General features: G+C 42.2%; 1 protein-coding gene across 2 annotated transcripts in view; it reads right to left on the bottom strand.

The window, feature by feature from the left end:
• Positions 1-17,535: 17,535 nt before the first annotated feature.
• The window catches only part of SPECC1L (sperm antigen with calponin homology and coiled-coil domains 1 like), a gene marked incomplete at its 5' end in the record, with an annotated part of 50,338 nt that continues 46,711 nt past the window's right edge, over positions 17,536-21,162 (bottom strand). For both annotated transcript variants that reach the window (XM_082491879.1, XM_082491878.1), the window contains one exon: positions 17,536-19,065. In XM_082491879.1, coding sequence (XP_082348005.1) covers positions 18,976-19,065 — 90 coding nt within the window. In that variant the 3' untranslated portion in view covers positions 17,536-18,975. The remainder of the gene's footprint in view (positions 19,066-21,162) is intronic.

The raw sequence follows: 21,162 nt of genomic DNA, 5'->3' as shown, positions 1-21,162 counted from the left end.
AAGTAGGCAACTTCCTCTGCCTTTTTAAAAAGAGTGGAGAGGCAAGGAACCGATGCTGTTGTGTTCAACTGGCTTCACCAAAGCTGTTCAGGTGCACTGATGCAAAACTTGAAGGTGATCCATGAGGCAACCAAGCCTTCTGGTCCTAAATACCAGGCCCCGATGAAAGGGAATAACTCTCCATTGACTTGTGAGTATCCTCCCTGATTCCTTGATACACAGCTCAAGATCTCTTGGTTTTTAGTTTAGAGTTTTAGTTTAGAGTCCAAGAAAAAAGAAAGTTTTAATAGCCCGTCTCCATTTTCAGATGGAAAGCATGCAATAAAGAAGGACCATTGGTTATTCACCCTGCAGGTCAGATGGAGAGAATGAACAAGAAAAGCTGAAATCTGTTCAAGCTCAAGAGAAGGACAAACTGTGGAGGACACCAAGAGAGATGCTGATACCAGCCTTTGCATGGAAAACACCTCACTCACAGCTGCACAGAACTCAGAGCTCAGCCACACTATGCCTTATCCCATCTCACGTGTAAAAACGTGGGTGGAAATGTCAAACTGAAGCGAAGAGCTGAAACACAGTGCAAAAAAAAAAAAAAAAAAAAAAAGCATTTTGGTGGAAAAATCTATGAAGCCTTAAACATCCTGTACAGATGAGAAATTATACAGCCATCAGTCACCCAGGCAGAAAGGAAGCGGTAAAGGGGGAGGTTTACCCTCCACACCAGATGGAAAAGCTGCCACGCTGAAGACCGAAGGGGATGTACTCAGCCAGCCCGCCCGGACCCTTCAGAGAAACACAACTGAAAGGAAGAGTGAAGTTTCAAAACAGTCCCTCCAAACCTCCTGCTGGACTGAGCTTTTCCCAGTAGTTCTTAAGAGGGCTTAACCACATGGCTCTACATAAAATCCATTATTGAAGATTAAACAAAAAAGATGAATAGCTTTCAAAAGTTGATTACATCCAAACGCAATGGTGCCAGCAGCCCTTATGGAAACATCCTATTAAAAGGTCAGCAAAAATAGAAATGCAAACACGGGAGACCTGGCAGGAGGCTTTTCAGCTCAGATCTTTAGTGCCTTTTGCACCCACTGACAGAAGGACAGAGGCTAAAAACATCATTACTGGGCTGACATCCCCTGACCTGGCACAGGATGATGCTGATTCTGTTTTTTAGGTATAAAAATACATATGGAAAGAGAGGCAGATTATATACATGTGAAAATTACAAACTTATCACTTGAACAGCATTAAAAAGGAGATGTGCTTGCCTTTTTTTTTTTTTTTTTACCCCTACACCCTGGAATAGGGCATTTTTATTTTATATACACACATACATGTTTGCAGTTTGTACCCATGTGTTTTCTCTACAAATTCAGAGGCTCATAGCTTTCCTGGTTAATTCAGAATTTAATCCATTTGCCACTTTAGACAGGATTTCATTTTCATAGTATTTTTGTGATATGTGATTACATTTATATTGACTTTTTTATTGAGATTCGAAATAAGGTATGTCTTTCACAGATCTAATTCAATTGAAACATTTCTTACATCCCTGCTGGTCACTTTATCTAATCTTTTTGTACTTCACTTGGGCAATATACTTTGGGGGTGTCTCTCTAACAGCAGGAGCTGGCCATACTTGCTTTCTCTCAGTTTCTCTCGTGCAGAAGAATGAATTTATCAATTACTACAGTTCTTGAGTTACACAGGTCTGAGACTTACGAGCCTGATAAGAAACCTGAAAACAAATACATCCAAAGATTGAGGTATTTAATAGCTGACCATCTGCTAAGGAAAATAATTTTAAGTAGTTATGGCAATTCTATTAACTGCTATTTACTAAGTGAGTCATGTTGTTAAGTTAACCCTTCCTGTCTCCTCTGCCCAAGACAGTTTTGAAGAGGGTGCTCCACCAGCTTTACTACTTTCAAAGCCTGCAATACCTTTGCACTCAAAACTTACCCCTGGCTCATACTGCTCAGGGACATAAAAGAGCATTAAAGCAACTGCGGTGCTTCTCGGCAACTCTTAGACCACGCGAAGAACCACACTGAAAAATCTCTTCCCAAGAGCATCCCCTTTGAGGGCACCACACACCAGCACCTACACAGCAGGAATGCATCTGCTGCTCAATGTGCTCTTCCAGGGTGGGCTGCCGGCACCTCCACGAGGGCAGGTCAGCCTGGCACGGCCTTGGAGCCCCGTCCGCCAGGGCAGAAGGCTTTCTCACACATCCTCCCAACGGCTCTGGAGACAACCGCCACCTTGCAGCCTCTTCCCCTTTCCTTTATCTGCCCTCTCCCCCCAGCACAGAGATACCGGGCCCCTCTGTGACCGGCAACTCCACTAACACGCTCGCGGGGTACCAAGGCTTAGAGAGCTGCCAGGCACAGCAGAAGGGACACCACCGAAAAAATGGTTTAGTGTCTTTGACACAGCCGAGGCAGGGTCAGGGCTTTCAAGGCAAGGAATGGGATAAGACCCTGCACAGGTTTAAAGCCGTCTATTCAGTCCCTGCCCTTTTTCCCATAGCGTGACTGCAAAGCATATGGAAATCTCCTTTGTTAAACGCTACGGAGAAGTTTGCAGGATGCAGGGTGCTCCTGTGGAATCGCTATTTCATGATAAAGCACAAGCGCAAATATCAGCCGAAGGGGCAGGAGGAGGGCTGGGTGCAGGGGGGCAAAGTCCAGCGCTCGGTGTCTGAAGGAAGATCCGCGGAGCAAAGCTCTCGGAGCGTGGGGGTGTGTCGGCGGACTGACAGTTGAGAACCGGCGCGGCGTGAAGAGCACCGGCTCCACGGTGGAAAAACCACCCGAGCCGGGGCAGGAGAAAGCGGCGGCAAAGAAAAGTCTCCCCCGTCTTGGGCCGGGGGGGGTTAGGCAGCACCGCGGGGGCAGCGGGCGGCCGCTTTTAAAACTCGCGGGAGAGGGACCGGGGCTGCGGCGGCCGCCGCGAAGGACGCGAGGAAAGTTGAGCCGCCCCGGAGCGGCTCCCCGGACCGGCGACCGCCGGGCTCGGGATGCCCCGGCGGGGGCCACCCGCACCGCCCCGGCGGGAGGAGGCAGCGGGGCGAGACCCGCAGCCCGCCCCGGCCGGGAGGTCCCGCTCCGCCCCGAGAGCTGCGCCCCGGGCACCCGCCGCCCCTCACTCCCCGCGGAGCCCGACCGCCGCAGCGACCCACCTGCCCTCGGGGCGCCGCTCCGCTCCGCTCCCGCTCCGCCCGCGCCTCCGCCGCCGCGCCCGGGCAGGCGTGTGGCGGTGCCGGTGCCGGCCCGCCGGGGCGCTGCCCCGCTCCCGCCCCGCGGCGCCCTCCGCCGCAGGACGCGGGCAGCCCGGCGGCGCGGAGCCGGCGGCAGCGGCTCCCCCTGCAGGGCGGCGGCGGGGAGGGCGGGCGGCGGGGCGGCGCGGCGACCCCCCGCTCTCCCCGGCCGCGGGCCCTGCCCCTGCCCCGGCGGCGGCGCCGGTGCCTGGAGCCCCGGCAGCCCCGCGGCTTTACCTGGCACCGGTAACCGGGCACCGGGGGGCTCCGCGTCCTCAAGGACGGCCCGGAGCGGCACCGCGCGAAGCGGCCGGAGGAGAGATTGTCACTTACTTCAAGAAGTCCAGCTCCTGTCTTGAGGGACCTGCGAGTGACAGGAACGGGCTTCTACTGTGCTTGATCTGCATACAATGAGAGTAGGAAAGAAAGGAGGGCTTTCTCCATACATTGTTTTAAGCATCTACTTCTTTCCAGGCTGGAAAACCCACCCGGGGAGTTTAAGCCAACAGCTATACCAAGTGGCACAGAGCAGTGCTGTGCGGACATACGCCGAAGACTGCACAAGAGGAGAGAAACTTACAGGTTCTTCTCTTCTCTGCTTAACTGTCCTTACTACCACCAGAAAGGAAACCCTCTGCATTACTACTCTGGAAGTGTTTAAGAGTTCTCAGTACAGATACTAAGCATTTTACAAGAGTTGCACATTTCCCACCGAGTAGGTCCTTGTGGATCCCACCAGCATGCACACACGCGTTTCCTGCCCCGAGTGAGGCTGGCGGTGGCGTCCCCCTTGGGGCTGCGCATGTCCCCAGCCGTCTCCTGTTCCCCCGCAGGAACGGACTTGGGGAACAGCCGTGACTCAGCTCGCAGCAATTTTGAAGCGGGGAGAGAACCTCTCAAGAATTTGAACCCGCTGCTCTTTGTGGATATCTTCTAAGTTTTTTTATTTCTGTTTTGCAACTTTACATCTTAGCAAGTAATTCATCTACACGTTCCTATTGGTTGGACATTACAAACAGGAAAAACCACCAGTGTGACTCCACACTTCCCCCCAACCTCATGACAGACCCCAGCCTATGACAAACCGATTCATCTCAACGACAGCCAGCCCAGGCCCCTCTGCGCAGGGGACTGCCACAGCGCAGATGCCTGTGCCATGCAACAGAAGTTTATACTTCAGGATTCCCAACCCCAGAGATGCTTTGCTCACACCAAATCTGCCAGAAGCACACACACGTTACTGTGACCCACGGGCTACCAGCAGCAAGAGCATGAACGATGCTTTCATTTTTTTGGGTGTATCAAGACAGCAGGAAAGAAGTAGCAGAACTGGCACCAGCCACCCTCAGCACCAGCCTCAAAACCTATGTGCATCTAAGCATTAAAAATTTTGCACTGGCAGCAGCATCTGGCACCTGTGCTGCCCTCCCCTCCACTCTTACCCCAGACGGGAAGGCAGGCTGGTACACGGGCTGCCTCAGCCACGCAGCTATGAATTACGGAGCGGAGGCCACAGCGCTGCTCCAAACACAATGGGAATCCTGCAGGGAAGAAAAAAAACAATGTAATTTTCCCCAGGAAGTTACAGAAAAGGCTGGAGTAATCTACCCCACAGTAACACGTAATGATTTTAAGGACCACACGTATTGACTAGCCAAGTCAAGGGAAAAAGTGGAGACCATGAGAAATTTAGGAGCCCCATCAAAACATGCTGCAATGATGATAAATTTAGATATGCTGCCGCCTACATGAAGTTTGCCAGAGCTTTTTGAAAAATGCTGACACTAGAATTGGGCACTGTTCGTGTAATGGTCTCACTGTTGCCCTGTACAAGAGGTCGTGTTTCCCCACTCCTAGCTGATACTCCACAAAGTTTGATGCTATGTGATTGTATTTGATCTCAAGGGGCAAGTGTCATGCTGTAGCAATTACCTGTCTGCCAGGATCTGCTGCCTCTGTGCAGCGTTGCTTCTCTCCAGGGTAACGTTTCCTATATTGTAGAGGTTGCCTCTCATCTTTGGCCCTGATCCTCAAAGCCATCCGAATGATTCTCTCCCACTGAAATCAATGAAAGCTGGGAATCAAAATACTTTCATGGAGCAGGAATGCAGTTTCTAAATAGGATTTTGTTCCTGAACACACTAAAACCAAAGCTGTTGCAGTCAGTGCCCTTATTAAGCTGTCAGGCTGGTTTCTTCCAACAGTCCCATTCTCAACCCACCATCTTACAAGTTTCCTGAATCACAGATGTTGATCAACAGGTCTTTGAAGGACCCCAAAAGTGCTTCATTGGATGTCTCTTTCCAGCTATAACACTTCTTTGATTTTTGCAGCTCATGAGTTTTAAGATTATTTGATGTAGACCACGTTGATTTTCTTTTGAATCAGCAAGTCATAAAAGATCCAAAGCAAATGCCCGAGTGCTGTCACAGGGCTGGCTGATAACGGTACCCCGACAAGCTTCTAATGTTTCTTAGAAATTAGTTTTTTTCCCGTAAAAGTATTCCGATACCACTACCAAAACCACCAAACCGCTGGTTCCTTCCCTCACTGGCCGTTCCAGTTTGGATACCATATCAGGTCCCCGTTGTCACCTACCGATTTTCTCTGTGCAGTTAGGAATTCTGCAGTGTTTCAAGATGTTAAAAAATCAATATTAACACCTCCCAGAGCAACTGAACCAGTTCCTCTATTACTTTTGCATGCTCATTTCTCACTTCTGCACAAGTAAATGTGTTTATAATGAGCAGCTGCTGTTTCATGTCCTATTTAGCAGTTGGGTAGCGTAGCTTTCATTACTACAGTAAGATCTGAATAGATCTGTTGCCTTTCTTTTGAATTAAGAAATTAATTGGTTTTCTATTCTTTTTATGCTGTTGTCCCTGTCAAGTATCAACTGCACCGTTCTTCAGATCATATTTCTTCTTGTGTATATTCAATGTGTATTGTCCTTACCTGTAGATATTTCTACTTATACCCTCCCTTACCAGTGGCCAACAATGACAGTAAAGGAATATAAAAGCTTATTGTATTCCTTTTGTAATTTTTCTTTGTTTTTCTAAGGGGGGGCAGAGGGCCATACAAAAGAGTGCTACCTTCCTTTCCCTTCTTAGTTACTCACAATGGAAAAAACGGCATTACCACAACTGCTGTGGCCAGACACACTTTGAGAAGGGACTACACGAAGAGGTCTACTGCAACTACCTGGAAACAAAACACCCTCCAGCAGCCTCAGCAGCCACGGGGAAGGTACTGCCCTGTGCCTGGAGCCTGCTGCTGGCTCAGGCTGGGAGCTGAAAGAAGTCCAGCACTGCAAAGAAAGAAATTAAGTTTCCTGATTCTCCTGTGTACAGCCAAGAAGGGCTTTTTCATTCCTGAAAAGCTGAGTTGCAATAACATACTGGACATGATCTCCTAGTTGAACAAGCCAAACTCCTAAATTTTGGGCAGCTGAAAAGCAGGGCTATGAGAATACTTGCCCTTCTCAGGCTTAGCAACTGAGCTACAGTAGTAAAGACTAGAAAGACTGTGGAATAAACTTTGAAATGCTTCCTTCAAACAGGTGAGACCAAAGTAAATAGAAACTTCACACTTGAGACCTATCACAAAACTCACCCTCCTCTTTGCTGATACTGCATGAGGCACAGTCTGCCCGGGCACATCAGTGATGCCACTGTAAACACAAAACAGGCTCATCTCTAATGACTACGATCAAAACCAGCCTGGCACCCGGGTAAGTAGCAAGAGAGCAGGAAAATCATACCTGTGTATTGAGGCTTCCATGTGAAGGACTGGAAACGACCATCAGTTTGTCTAGAACAGAATCTGGAAGAATTAATTTTTTTTTTTTTTTTAAATAGAAAAAATACTTCTGTCTTTAAGAAAGAAATTACTTTTTACCAGTTTTGGAACTCTTCTCCATCGTGAAATTTTTCTAACCAGACTGAATCATCCGATATATGCAAAACTACATTTAAGGGATGCATATTTTGCAAAGAAGCATCAAACTGAGTATTGCATTAGCACACGTGTGCAATGTTGTTAAACAGGACACTTAAAACGATGTGTTCTGACTTGCACCTAATCCCATTCCCACAAACGCTGCCTGAATCTTCTCAAAGCAGTGAAAGGCACTTGTGTTAGTCTAAGAGAAGGGATGGAGGCAGGGTTACTTGAGGTCCTTTGAAAACTAGCAAATCCTTCAACATTAAAGATAGATATATATAAATAAAAATCCATATGTGTATACATATATGCAATTATTTCTCTCACATTGCTCAACATCAAATATTTGTCAGCAATTCAAAATCAACGCTGAAAAAAAAAAGCAGCTAGATTTTCTGAAGAGAGAGGCCTTTGACAAAGTTACACATGCAGAATTTTTGCTGGAAATTCCCATCACTAACAACTTAACGAAGGACACTCCTCTGTGTCAAAGACCAAAGCCTTCTCACAAACTGTTCGATTTCAGCATAGGAGTTCAACTTTTACCTAGGCTTGAGGAAAACAAGCTAAAGTCAAGGTAGGATTTGTGCTCCGAGGGAAATGCAAACCCGTAGCCGCAACGCTGTTTATATCCTGCCATTTGCACTTAGGTCAGGAACGAAAGGATTTTCAGTAATTTCATATCGAGAGTTGGACTAGTGTCCGTAAAAGGCACTGCCCAAACAGACTGGGGCTTCATTGCTCTAAACGCTATTCAGCATGACAGACTATGAGATGGAGTTCAATCTAAATTTAAGCACTCTTTGTAGACTATTAATAGAAGACAAACTGGTAGCATGAATCATCATGTGGGAGCTGCAGAGCAACAGCTATTTATTTTCTATAATAGCAATATATAGAAGTTACCTTTATACAATAAATGAACTGTTGGAGCTGCAAGGCCCAGCAGAAGTAGTCAGATGATTCTTCTTCACTTACAGTATTCTCATTTTATTCTAAGGAGCAATGAGAGGGCAACCCTTATTTAACTTGACAAAATCCACATTGTGTATAACCAAGCTCTGTCACAACATAAACTGGAGACAAAAAGTAGCTACTGACCCTGCTGCCCACCACTCCCTGCGAGGGAATAGCGTGTGCTGGAAATGTTGGTGCAAAATGATGGGACTTCATAGGTTTATAAAGGGAAGTTAGTGTTTTAGCACCCTGTTCCGCTGCCTGTAGAACGGTTGTACCTCTGGCCAAGAGGAAAACCGCGGCATGCCTTCCCTTCGTGTTTCTTCTCTGCTGGGACGACAGTCCAGTTGTGTTGCTGTTAGACCAGCCACTCGGGGGAAAGATTTTTCAGAAGGACTGAACATCTAACGGCTCCTGAACTGCAAAGTCGATGGACTCTGAATGTGGCCCCCCAGAGACACAGAGTGTTAACTCAACACGCTGGCATTTCAGTGCTCCGTGGGATATTTATTTTTGAAAAATATGATATTGTCAACAGCTCAGTGAAGTTGTCTCCAGACTGTTATGTCTCCTTCTCAAGTTTCTTTCATTTTTAAGAGCTTAACTTTTAGGCTGCTGGCATGAGGAAAAAGCCTAAAATGGTTTAAGAAAAGGAAGAATAAAGAAGGGACTGAGCCATGCACAGCACCGGAGAGAAACACAAATATTTCCTCACACTATATAATCAATGCAAACGCCTAGCAGTAAAAATACTGTGATAAGACACTACTGTGTTCAACCCTGTTTTCATAATGAGATTAAGGAGGTTCCAAAGAACTAGAAATCCTGAAGGGCAAAGAACATCGAAGAAAAGGCAACATCGTAGTTTTCAAACAGGGCACTTCATATACAGAAATTCAGTACTAGAAACAGAGTTCAGTTAAACCATGGTGATACAGAGGGAAACGGCAGACATAAAGACTAGTTAAAAGCTTAACTTGGATTAGGATTGATGGCATCAGTCTTTAATTGTCATGGTTTGTCCTGGTTTGCTCAAACCACGACACTTTTCTACTTTCCCTTTTTTTGAAATTCATAGACAAAATTTTTTCTAAACAAAGACGCATGGGAGAAGTTTCAAAGCAACTTTTCTAACATAAGTGAAGCCAATAAAAAACATTGAATTAGACATAAATCATCTTCTAATCTTGAGCCGCCAGGAATAGAGACACGAATTAGCTAACTTCTCCATTCAGGGTGTTGGTTGCAGCATCAAGCGGTAATTCATACAGAAGGTGGGGAGCTTTTGACAATACCATCACTACTTTTCCAGCAATTCAGTCTCGAATTCTGTACCTCACTCAACATTTAGTACTGAGGACAAAAAAGAAAACATACCAGTTTAAAAAACAAGAACACAAACGCTGGGCCCAAGGAAAGATAGCGCTAAACACACCCTGTAGGCAAACTGCTAAGTGAGGGAGCTAAGAGAGGGTGAACAACGTGAAAGGCCCAGAATTCAGCGCCTTTTTTTTAACAACAACAACAAAAAGTCTTAACAGTAGCTGCTGGCTATTAATAACTCCCCATCTGGAGAAGGGGGTTAACTTCTGTGATAAGTTAGCGTCTCTGTTTTAAAAGAATTTTGCGTGGGAAGAACTTATATCTTCGTGAGCCCCTCTTGTCTACGCACTTTGTGGAACGACACACAGCTCTTGGCAACATACACGATATAATCCAAGTCTCTCCTGTTGATCAAAGCAATTGTGAAAGCCGTTATGATAAGAATTTTAGCTGAAAGTTCTGCAATGCTAACCTAGTTCCTATGCAGAATTTAACTGCAGAACCACCATGACTCCAGTATAAGCTTTTGTGATTTAATACAATGGAACGTTATATCGCTGTTGCTTCTGAGGTGTTTATTTTACAGTTCCATATAGCTGCAGTTTTTCATTATATTAAGACCTTCACAATTATTTAACTGATTTTATTATATTCAACTGAAACATGCTTATGGAGCTAGCTTCACATTTTAAACAAAATTCTCTAGTGAGAGCTTGGAAGACAATCCATGAAAGAAACTTGGGTTAGGGACTATTATTTCAGCGGATAGGGGAAAGAAAAGTTGCAGCTCTCCAGATTGTGCAGACACTCCTGTTTTAGCATACCTCAGGCCTGACCTGTGTCCGGCTCGCTGCTTCTGTCTTGACCTTCAGCTTGCCAACTGCAGATCTAGCAGTCACATCTACAATTCTGCCATGCACTTGCTACAGAAAAGAAAAACACCTATTTTCTGGCATGAGTTTACTACGCTACATTTTTAAAACATTTATTTTTAAAAGAAGTATGAAAATCGAAGATCCAGGCTTAAAACCAGGATATAAATCCATTTTGAGAACTAAAAAGAGTTTTCTTAAACCACTCCAATTCAGGGAGAATATTTCACCCCAAGAAAGGAGAAGAGAGACGTTTTCTTGCAGAAGAACATTACTGAGACAAAGACTTTTCTGGATTGCTGAACAGTCAGAAAATACCACACAATCTCAAAAAAAAAAATTAGGTAATAAATAGGTAGAATTAAAATAGCCATACCAGTCAGTGCATTTAAGAACAACATTTGAAATAAATAGGAGCTCAATCCAAACCTCTGGATCCAGTTTATTCCAGGGCACTTGAAATTAAAGCTCTAAAACAGGATTTTAAAACAGTTACCATCCAGGATGACTGAGACCAAATCAGATTTAAGGTGTTCTAGTCTTTATTTCACCTGGAGAAATTATTTTTAGGCATCTGCTTTAAAGACTCCGAACCGTTATAGAGAGGAAGTCCCCAAACCCTCCCCAGCCCAATTCCTTTAAGAGAGGGAGAGGGAGGAAGCGAGCACACACGCACGCATTGCCTTACTCGGGTTGGGTTAAGTAACGTTTAAATAATTCTAATCCTGCAGTGTATTACAGAAGTTGCCTAAATTGAACACATCCTCTGCAATCCCCTTCTCTGTTACTCATATTCAAGAGAGGCTAAGCAGATGCCTTAAATAGGTACCTCTTATCCAGGGTACTCACCATCTTATCATTGAAACCCTTTGGGGGTAGATACCGTAAAGTATGCTGGTATACCAAGAGATGCGACTTCCAAAAAATCATGAGGTTATGTGCATACAAGTAATTTGCATGCACTTCTCATCCATAGCATATAAACCTCCACAAACTACTTCCTGTAACATTTACTCCTGAAATACCACAGTGCCACAAATAGCGTTAAAATATTCCCTTTTGTAGTGGCTTCACTCAAGAAAACATAAACACATATTTTGCTCTTTGCAATCTTTATTTCATGAATAATTAAGAAGAAAACATGGCAACATTGGCAAATTGAAGGCATACATACTAAATATTCATACAGAATACATTATGGAGAAAGTAAATGCCCAGATCTGTAGTGGTCCTTGCAAACTAAAAGCATACTGGTCCTCCAAAAGGTTTAGCGTAAAATATGCTTGCTGACCTTTTAAGTTCCAATGATTAACAGCTTGTGCCTCTCAAACTGGAGTCAGGGTGAAATACAATTTGAACACGCTTCCAAATTTTCCTCAAACCTGTATTCCTCAGCTTTAACCAGAAGCAAACAGAATGGTTTTTTTCCCTCCTTACCTTTTAAATGTATACACGAATACACCACCCTAAGTATTCAAGACGCAAGCACTTCTTGAAACATGTTCAGTTTTATTAAGAACCTGTATATGTACATATATGCATACACACGTATATATGTGTGTGTATATATGTACATCTATACATTTATGTAAAACCTCTATGTAAAATGTCTCTGTATGTCAATGTGTGTGTATGAACCATTTGAAAGGGTTCTGGAAAAGAGAAAAGCGCTTGTTTATAACAAGAATTACTAAACCCATCATGTCCTGTCAGGTCAGTCTAACAAACAGCTGTGTTTCAAGGGAGTATAAAACCAATACAAATCAGAAAAGCTGGATGGATGAGAAGAGCTTTTAAGAATCAGTTTTCTACATCATCTTTAAAGGCCATGGAAAATAAGCTTTAAATTAGCTATTTAGGAAATATTAGTACTGGCTGCAGTGTCATCTCAAACAAGGTTAGTCCTTATCCAATACAGTGCTGTGAAGTTAGACTGAGACATCAACACAATTATGCTCTTTCACGAAGTCCAAAATTCATCACATTTTTCTGTCAATTCTGCCTCACACCTGTATTGAAAGCACCCTCATCCAAGAGTTGGAGGGTACCAATTAATGCCCTTCAGACTTTGATCTGGAGAGTTGTCCAATATTAAACGGGATCACTGATTTATTTCATACACATTGAACAACTCTTGATCATTACTGACCTAAAGTGAACTTACAGTCTGGAGGCTAACTAGTCTATGTTTCGTTTAGTAGTGTTATACTTTCCATTAGATAACATATAGAAAAAAACATTTCTGTTCAAAAAAACCCTTCAGATATGTATAAAAGTGCTACTTAAAAATAGTAAAATTGACTTTACAGTATATGCAAAACCAAAAGTTTCTAACAAACTGAAATGTTGTAAGTTACAAGGATTAATTACTTGAGTATGTTACGTGTACTTGTGCCTTCTTTACTGAACTGATTACCAAGTAATCACCCTAATTGAACATATGCATTAATCGGTAATCAGTAAAAAGCCTCCAGAGAAATTTCAACAATGGAAGAAAAAAAGAAGAGCCTCTTTCTCCCCATTTGTTCAAACAGAGTTCAGAAACAAAAGTTGACTATTCCATGATTGCAAATGCAGTCTACTGTCAGAACAGGTCAGTTCATGAACTGTGGAACCAGGACTGCCAAGGGCTCCTCTGCAGCAGGAAATGTCCACTGGGCTTCCTAACTACCATATAAATACACTAGTTACATGCCATTAACATAATACGTATATCACTAGAATGAAAATGCACGGAATACGTTGCTATGCTGGGGCACAGTAAGTTTTAAGCCTTGACTTTCCCCGAACAACTTGTTCATATTCTAGAACTCTATGCAAAATACAAAAGCCTTAGAAAAGTGCAACAAAACTAGCTTCATGACTTTTTTCTTTCAGTTTCCATAAATACAATCTCATAAAAATATTATTAAACAGAAGCATACTTCCCAGTGGAGAACAAACGTGCCACATTTCAGCTGTGAGTAAGTGATTTTGGCTAAACTGAACCCCCCTGAAAATAGGGGATTAAAATTAAACCGGCTTAATCGCATCAGGCTGCCATGATATTCTGCCCGAAGTCTACCCTACCCTTTGCATCCACAAGTCCGGCTGGAACTGATGGGAACTTTATGCGCAACTGAGTGGCAGACGGTGACCTAAGGATAAGGAATATTCCAAGTAAAAGATAAGTGTCAGTTGGAGGGAAGTCATCTGCTATTCATACGTTTTACTGAAGTTTCACTGTGAGGAAGTAATCCTGTTACCGCAGAAAGGAGGCTAGGAGAGCGGCCTTGCCAAACTGAGCCCAAGGGCGTTGCACCCCCAAAACCAGCAGCACAAACACATAAAGAAAAGATGACACTCGTGTCAACACTAACAGAAATCGGAGCTCTACAAATCTTTCAAGTTATTTAGCATTAATTATCAAAAGCATACTTGCTACATATTCCAGATGCTGAACATCTTGGCTTTGACAATTACAAAGCGCACTACAACACTGATACTGAAATCACAGGGAATACAACAGAAAAAACTTCGACGAACGAAGGACTGGGAATGCTCAGCAAGCCAGTCAGTAATGGAAAACCCATCCAGCCTCTCTCCTTTGAAAGCAGAAACACTATTAGAGATCCCTTTCTAAATTCGGACAATTAAATATATTAAGAGATGTCTATGAACCCTTAACTCATTTAAGGAGTTGATAATTTGGGGGCAAGAACACCTGACGGACACCCTGGGGTGATGTAGCCTACCTGGGAGGTAAGGAAGTCGTGGGAGAGTCGGGCAGCTCCAGCATGTTTTGCCCATCACCAGACGCTAAGTGGGGAAAGCACGGTGGCCTGTCCAGAACTCGTGGGTGACAACTGCACTTTGATACCACTTTTCAGCAAATCATTTCTCACACTGGTTGGTATTACTGAGCATTCATACACTCGTGCTTGCTTAAAGAAAGGAATCGCAGAAATAGGGCTTGGCGGAACATAAAAATAAAACAGAAATAAATATTTCCGAAGTCAAGGGAAGGACCGCAAACAAACTACATAGTTAAATCAGTCTGTACATGAACACTGCTATTTTAAAATCCTCTTTCTTAGGCCACCTCAGCAGGAGTATTACTCACAATAGGCAAAAAATAGCATATAGGTATACAACTGGATTCCTTCCCAGAAGAATTCTGCCCCTTAATAGCTCCTGCTCGATGCAGCCTGCAGTTAAGCTGTTGCAAGAGCCAAATACGAAGTAGAGTCACCACGTGCATCGCATGAACACAGTTTTAAAGGCTCAACCGTAGCCTATGCATAGCTTCATGCCTGTCATCCGGAGGGGGCAGCTTTGGAAGATATTGTCACATACCACCTGAAAACCAGACAGCGTTCCCAAACCAGTCACAAGCAGAACACAGAAAGTACAAAAGTCACCTAGAAGTTCTCCATATCTCCAACTTCCCAAATAATCGTGTTTAAAACTAGTCTATAATAAAATTTGTACCCTGTGCCAAAACTGTACAGAAATAGAGAATTGAATAAACGTGATTTTTTGGTGATGCAACAGAATCCAAATTGCTGAAGTGTTGAATCAGGGAACTGAAAAAATAGACAAGAACTTAACATTGAGATCAATAACAGAAGTGAGATGCCAATGAGAATTTTTTGTCACAGCTACATGATTCTTAAGGCAGACCCTCAGCAGTTTAAACCACTGTACTGCATCATCAGAATAAGGGATAAATTTATTTCTCCTTACGCACGTAAAACCAGAGTATGACTGCTGCCAGTGGTATCAACAGGAGTTTATACCAATACATCAAAGCTGAGTTCATTTACCTTTAGCAAATTAAGGGGCCCCTAAAGCATGATGATGGCCCGTACAGAAAAACCATAGACAGTGGAAATATTTTACAAAACCAAAAAATTATCAGAAACGCTACAGGTAACTTGAGGAATGTATTTTATGCAAAAGAGACAAAAATTTACTTTTACATCAGAATACACTGTAATTAAATACTATATTCTGAATTACCTATCAATAAACACAAATTTAAACTGGCAAATCTCACTCACAATTTTTTCCCCGAGGCGTGAGGATGAGAGATCTTTGTGAGGGCCACTGAGATTCACACCGGAGATACTAAACCAGTGTTTCTATTTAAATATACAAGACAACCAAATCAAACTGGATCAAACAAAACCAACTGAAAACCAAATGAAGTGTAATCCATTCTTAAGTCACCTCAGTTCTGTCATTGTTAGATACTCCGTATCAAAACGTCTCTGACAGAACTTTCCTCAATAACCGAAATTAAATTTTTCCTCCTATCCCTTCTTTTTTGGTAAAGAAAACCCCACAGCTGTTCATTCAGCTCACTGCCGACGCTTTTGCATCAGGATGACAACTAGCCAAACCGAATACACATCTGACTCTAAACTGACCTCTCTAATCCATGGAAGCGTTTCAGTAAACAGGATCCAGAAGTTGATATAGTTGTATCTGCATCAATATGTTCGACAGCTCCATTTTGTTGTCCCGTCTCCCCCCCCCCCCCCGCCACTGGCAACGAGGAACCCTGATACACTATGGCACAGGCATTTGCAAGGCACATATTAAACTGCAATAATACAAATTGATAAAATATTTGTCCTTTTTTTAGTACATTCAGAAATATTTTCCGGATTAAAAAAAAAAAGGAAAGTAAATCAGCATAAACTTGTACTTCATGTGTACAAAACCCCAGGCTGTTTCAGGATTACCTGTGAGTAGGAACCAAACAGAACAGTACCATTCGTGTGCAGAAGGGCTACAGCTATTCCTCCTCTTGAAAAATTTAATGCTGTTTGAACCTTCAGAAAACACATGTCATCGAGTGCAGCAGGGCATTATGTTTCTTTTAGACCTTCCATCGCTTCATTAGTTCCACTCTGACAACTGTGCAGTGTCTTATATGTAAAGGCTCAGAGATATCATTATAAAAAAACCACTCTTCGTTGAGCCCGATATTCCTTTACAGATATGAATACAGCAGAGGTTTAGCAGACAGATCACACCAAGAAGTTTACAGAGCTCTGAAGTTCAAGACAAGATCATTTGCATAACTACTAACAACTTTGTTTTCTCTCTCTCTGAAGACTAGCAGCTCATCTTTTTAACAGAAAATATCTGGAAAATGTGACTTCCCCTTTTACAAATGGTTATACTATTAGCGTTATTTCAGGCTGATACAACATTCCAGGTAAATGAAGTTGACTACTGGACAGAAAAAAACTCATCTTAAAGCTCATATAACTTTAACAAAACAGGTCATGAGTTAATTTTGACCAAGAAATGCTATCCTTTTTATTAGAAAGATATTTTCTAAAAATCTAAGGCAATGAATAAGACAATCACAGATAAGGATGTCTGTTCAGAAGATGAATAGAAGGCTTTTTAAACACAAACTGGCAAAACCTGGAATCTAGTAGTAAGAGATGGAATATGAGACAGCAATAATGTGTATTTCCAATAAGACTATTCTTATTGAAACTTATTTGAAGAAATGAAGCAAACAAGTTTTTTGAAGAAATATGTGGAAGAGGAAATTGTATTTCAGACTTTTATTAAAATCTGTTACTAACGATTTTTCACTTGAAGCCTCTCTTGCAACAATTGTCTTTAGATTATGTTGGCTCTTCAAATGCACCAATTAATAATCTGAGCTAATCTAGCTACTTTTAGGTCTCTAAAGAACTGTAAGAATGTGTGAGAGATCGCTGCTCTGAAAACTTCTCCAAAGGCCCTCCAAGTACTTATTTTGCAAATTTTTGTAATCCTCACAGGCACGTATCAGTGTAAGTGTATATTTTTGTATAATGCTAGCTGCTAGAGACATGCTGAATTATTAATTTTCACGTGGGCTACGTTCTTCAGATGACAGGGTTTTGGATTTGGCAATAATTTTGAGTTAAATCTGTGCTTTTATACCATGATGAAGTTTCACAGATGCCAAGCACAGCTGCATTCACTGGGTTAACATCTGTGACATTCAAACTGTCCTTAACAGTCATAAGAGCACCACAGAAATGGCAGATTCATTTTCTTTATAACAGGGTTCCTGTGTTGAAAGAGCATGTGCTTATAAATAGCAGTTGTTAGAGAACTCACTTCTAAAGTAGGCTTCTGCTTAATATTAATGAGAGATGTTCAACTGTGGCTTAACTGCTGATAAGTACTCAGAAAAAGAAGAGGCAGAAGCAATGATAGAATGAAGTCTTCCCTTGATTTGACAAACAAGATTACAACAAACAGCTTATGACAAATGGATATATGAAACCATTCGGAGCCATTAACATTCTGCAGGAGGCCCTGAAGTGCCAGGATGTATCAATTCAATGATTGCTAAGGCACTTACTTGAACTCTTTTGCCCAAGAGCTGTTACGTGAATTCAGATACATTTTAGGAAAACAGAAGTTGAGCAGATGAAAGTTTCTCAGTTCCTTCCTTGTGACGGTGAGTCATTTCCACGCAATATTTGAGACTGCTGGGTGCATACGCATTACATCAGTTCCTCCACAGTTCTTGTCAGAGAACGTCTCACCTTCTGTCAGTCAGATGAGGATGTGCAAGATCCATGAAAAACACACAGAAAACATGGCAAAGCTGGAGTTTGAGACAAACTACTTCATTATGACATCTCATTGAAAATTTCTTCTCTGCAGAGGAAATGCTATCCCGGTTCCGAAATTCTACCACGGAAATCCATGACGTATGCTCGTATTGCTGTAGAGTAAAGCCCGGGGTAGCTGCGCGTGCTGTACAGGCAAAGGAGGAAGAGGGGCAAGAACAAGCTGTACAAGGGTTGCTTATTGATTCATTTCTGTTAGAATGGAAGCACAGGGAGTTTGGACAGATTCCTTGAAGTACAGCGTACCCTGAAAACCAGGAGCAGCATGTGTTAGTCTTTACAATCCGTAAGATACAGTTGGAAGCCACATCACTGTGACAGAGGTAGGCTTATAACGAAGCTTGAGAATGAAGAGTTCTTCTGTGCCAAAGTTTTCGAGGTATCAAGAGCACTTTTCCACTCTATTTGTCGTTATGGAATAAAAGCTTGTTTTCCTAGATATTGTGCATATTTTAAAGGAGGGAAGATAGCTGTAAAGGCAGCAACTACATTACCATTAAGAACTCTACGGTATGCTGTGGGTAGAATATTCAGACTCTGCGGTATCAGGATGCTACAGGAAGTTCAGTAATACGATGCCACGTTATCCTTTTCCTTCTCAAAGCTTTAGCTGTACTTTCAGTCTCCTGTATGCTAGAGGATCCATTCATCTCTCTCTCCTAGGAAAGAAAGCTTCGGGAAGTCTGGCTGGAAAGGCAGCGCATAAGTAGTCCAGGCTCTTTAGGCTACATAATTAATCTGAATAGCTTAATAACTCGGGTTATTCCAAGCCCCGTGGCAACAAGTTCTTGCTTTGAAGCAGCTGTTTCCAGGCTTAGTAGCTGAAGCAATCTGAGGCAATCCAGGGTAGTGTCACTGACGTTTGAGGGGACTCAAATGTTGCCAGTTTTCAGTGAAATGGGGATTAGCATTTCAGTAGGATTTCCATCTGGTAGCTCATGTTGGTTCTATCCCATGGATCTGTTGAATTATTAGGGTTTCAGGTTTCAAAGTATTTGTAAATTGCTGTAACGTACAGCATGACATTCTGCCAGTCTGGACGCTCAGTTCGCACCATTTCATTGATGTCCTGTCACAGAAAACAGATCGGTCAAAACCAGGAATGATAACCTTGTGAGGAATGGGGTAGTGTTTTTACAAATTCCTGGGAATGGTAAATCTGTAAAGTTTCCACAATTTAAAGTATTGATGAAGAAAGCTCTGTTTTCTTCCAAATATCTTTGTATTCCTTACAAAATGTAAACAGCTATGAATAGCTTATCTGTAGATAGTTATTTTCTTGACTTAAGATTGAAATGTGTAATGCTCTGCATACTTGAGTTGTCCCCTACTTAGTACGATTAGCACAGTAGTCCAGACTTCAGTGGCCACAACCCCCTACGCCGGCCTGGCAAGTCAATGCAGTCCACCTAGATACTGTGAGCTGCAGAATCAAGGCCCAGATATTAATTGAAATTAAAGTTAAAAATTCCTATCAGGGTAGGAGTCAGCATCGATAAATAATTGAACCTCATTTTACAGTAGACTACTGAACTTCAGATTACTTTATAAGTATTTTTGAGTAAAGAAGCAAGCAGAAGGGAAGCTTACTACCAATTTGGGTGTATCTCAGAGACAGAGCAATCGGTTTGTGTCTGATAGACCAGTTCACACGTATTTCATAGAAACAGTATACCAGATTGTCTGTGAATAAGCAGGGTAAACAAAGCCTGACCTACCCTTTCCAGCACATGTACAAAGGAAAACAGAGTGATTTTTGTTTATTGTAAGGGTCTACTTTGTAAGCTTTGTGTTCAGGAGCCTCCAGAACTCAAAAAAAGAGAAAGGAATTTTTTTTTAATTCTCCACGTGAAAGTAGCTGAACGCTTTTCTTATTTGGGGAATAAATAACTTCCCTTTACATTACCACTACTGTTTACACACAGTTGTTCTCACACCTTTTTTCACCCTCCACCCATGCAGTATGGGCAAGGAAAAAAAATCCAAACACGTACACATCGTACACACTGTGCATGCAGGTAAGTAAATAGACACTAAATCCTCAAGATGGATACAATTTGCACTTAGAAGACTGAATTCCATTCAATTTGCCTTTTTAGAGTATCTGTAATTAAGCACATTACAAAAAGAAAGGACAGACCATTTAGACTAAAGCTGAATTATGTAAGAATTACGGTAGTTATTTTCCACAATCTAGTTCTTACGTCACCACTTGGTAAGAAACTTCCATGTTTCAAATCACTGACAAAGGCAAAGTACTAAAGCCCAACAGTTGCGCTGCCATTGTCAGCAAATGCAATGCTGAGGGGTAAAGGCTCTGATGAGGATCAGAAAGTGTTATTTTTAAAAATGTCGGACTTTGTTTTATTATTAGTTGCTAACTATGACAGCTTTGTTAGAATTTAGGTTACAAAAGTATCACTTAAGTGTCATTTCTGATACTGTCAATTTTAGCCGAATTTTTGTGATTTTTCACAAGGGCTTGGGATTCTCCCAATTACATATCTTCAGAAATCTTCCTTTTCTAGTAAATACTACACTGTTAAAAACGAATTCTTTTAAGCTAAAACTGTAGAAGAAAGCTTATTATAAACAATAATTGAAAAAAACCCTTTCAATTATTTACAATGATGACCAATTAGAAGTCTAAACTTAAGAATTACAATCTTGACTCTCATATTACACTGAGCAAAAGAACAAATTACATAGCTTGATTTGTACCCCCAGAATTCCAAAACACCTAAATAATTTGAAAGCAGGTCAGAGACAGAAAAGAATTAATGAATTCTTGAAGATTTTATCACATAACTATTTCTCAAATTATTCTCAAGCAAATCCATTCCGCTATCATTATTTCCTATGATACTGAGAGATCAGTTTTGGTGAATCTTCCTTTTATAGCTTCAGAGTTTACCTGCTATAGGCTATTGTGCTGCTGCCTTCGCTGCAGCACAGGTCTGTATCTCAGCTACTTCTTAATGCAAAAAACCCTTGTAAGCTTAAGGTGTTGATGGCAGTGGGTTTATTAAACAAAGCCACTGAGGTAGGGGGTATTTATGTTTTTCAGTCAAGTGTGATACAGGGGCAGTAGCCTCTAGCTGAGCTCATCTGCTGCTATCTTTAAGTATAAAGCATCAGAATCTTTCAAAAGAACAAAATAGAATAA

Source organism: Vanellus vanellus, assembly GCF_965231255.1.
Source record: "Vanellus vanellus genome assembly, chromosome: 16".
Taxonomy (NCBI): Eukaryota; Metazoa; Chordata; class Aves; order Charadriiformes; family Charadriidae; genus Vanellus; species Vanellus vanellus.
Note: the sequence above shows the minus strand (reverse complement) of the source record. Positions and strands in the feature narration are given on the sequence as shown.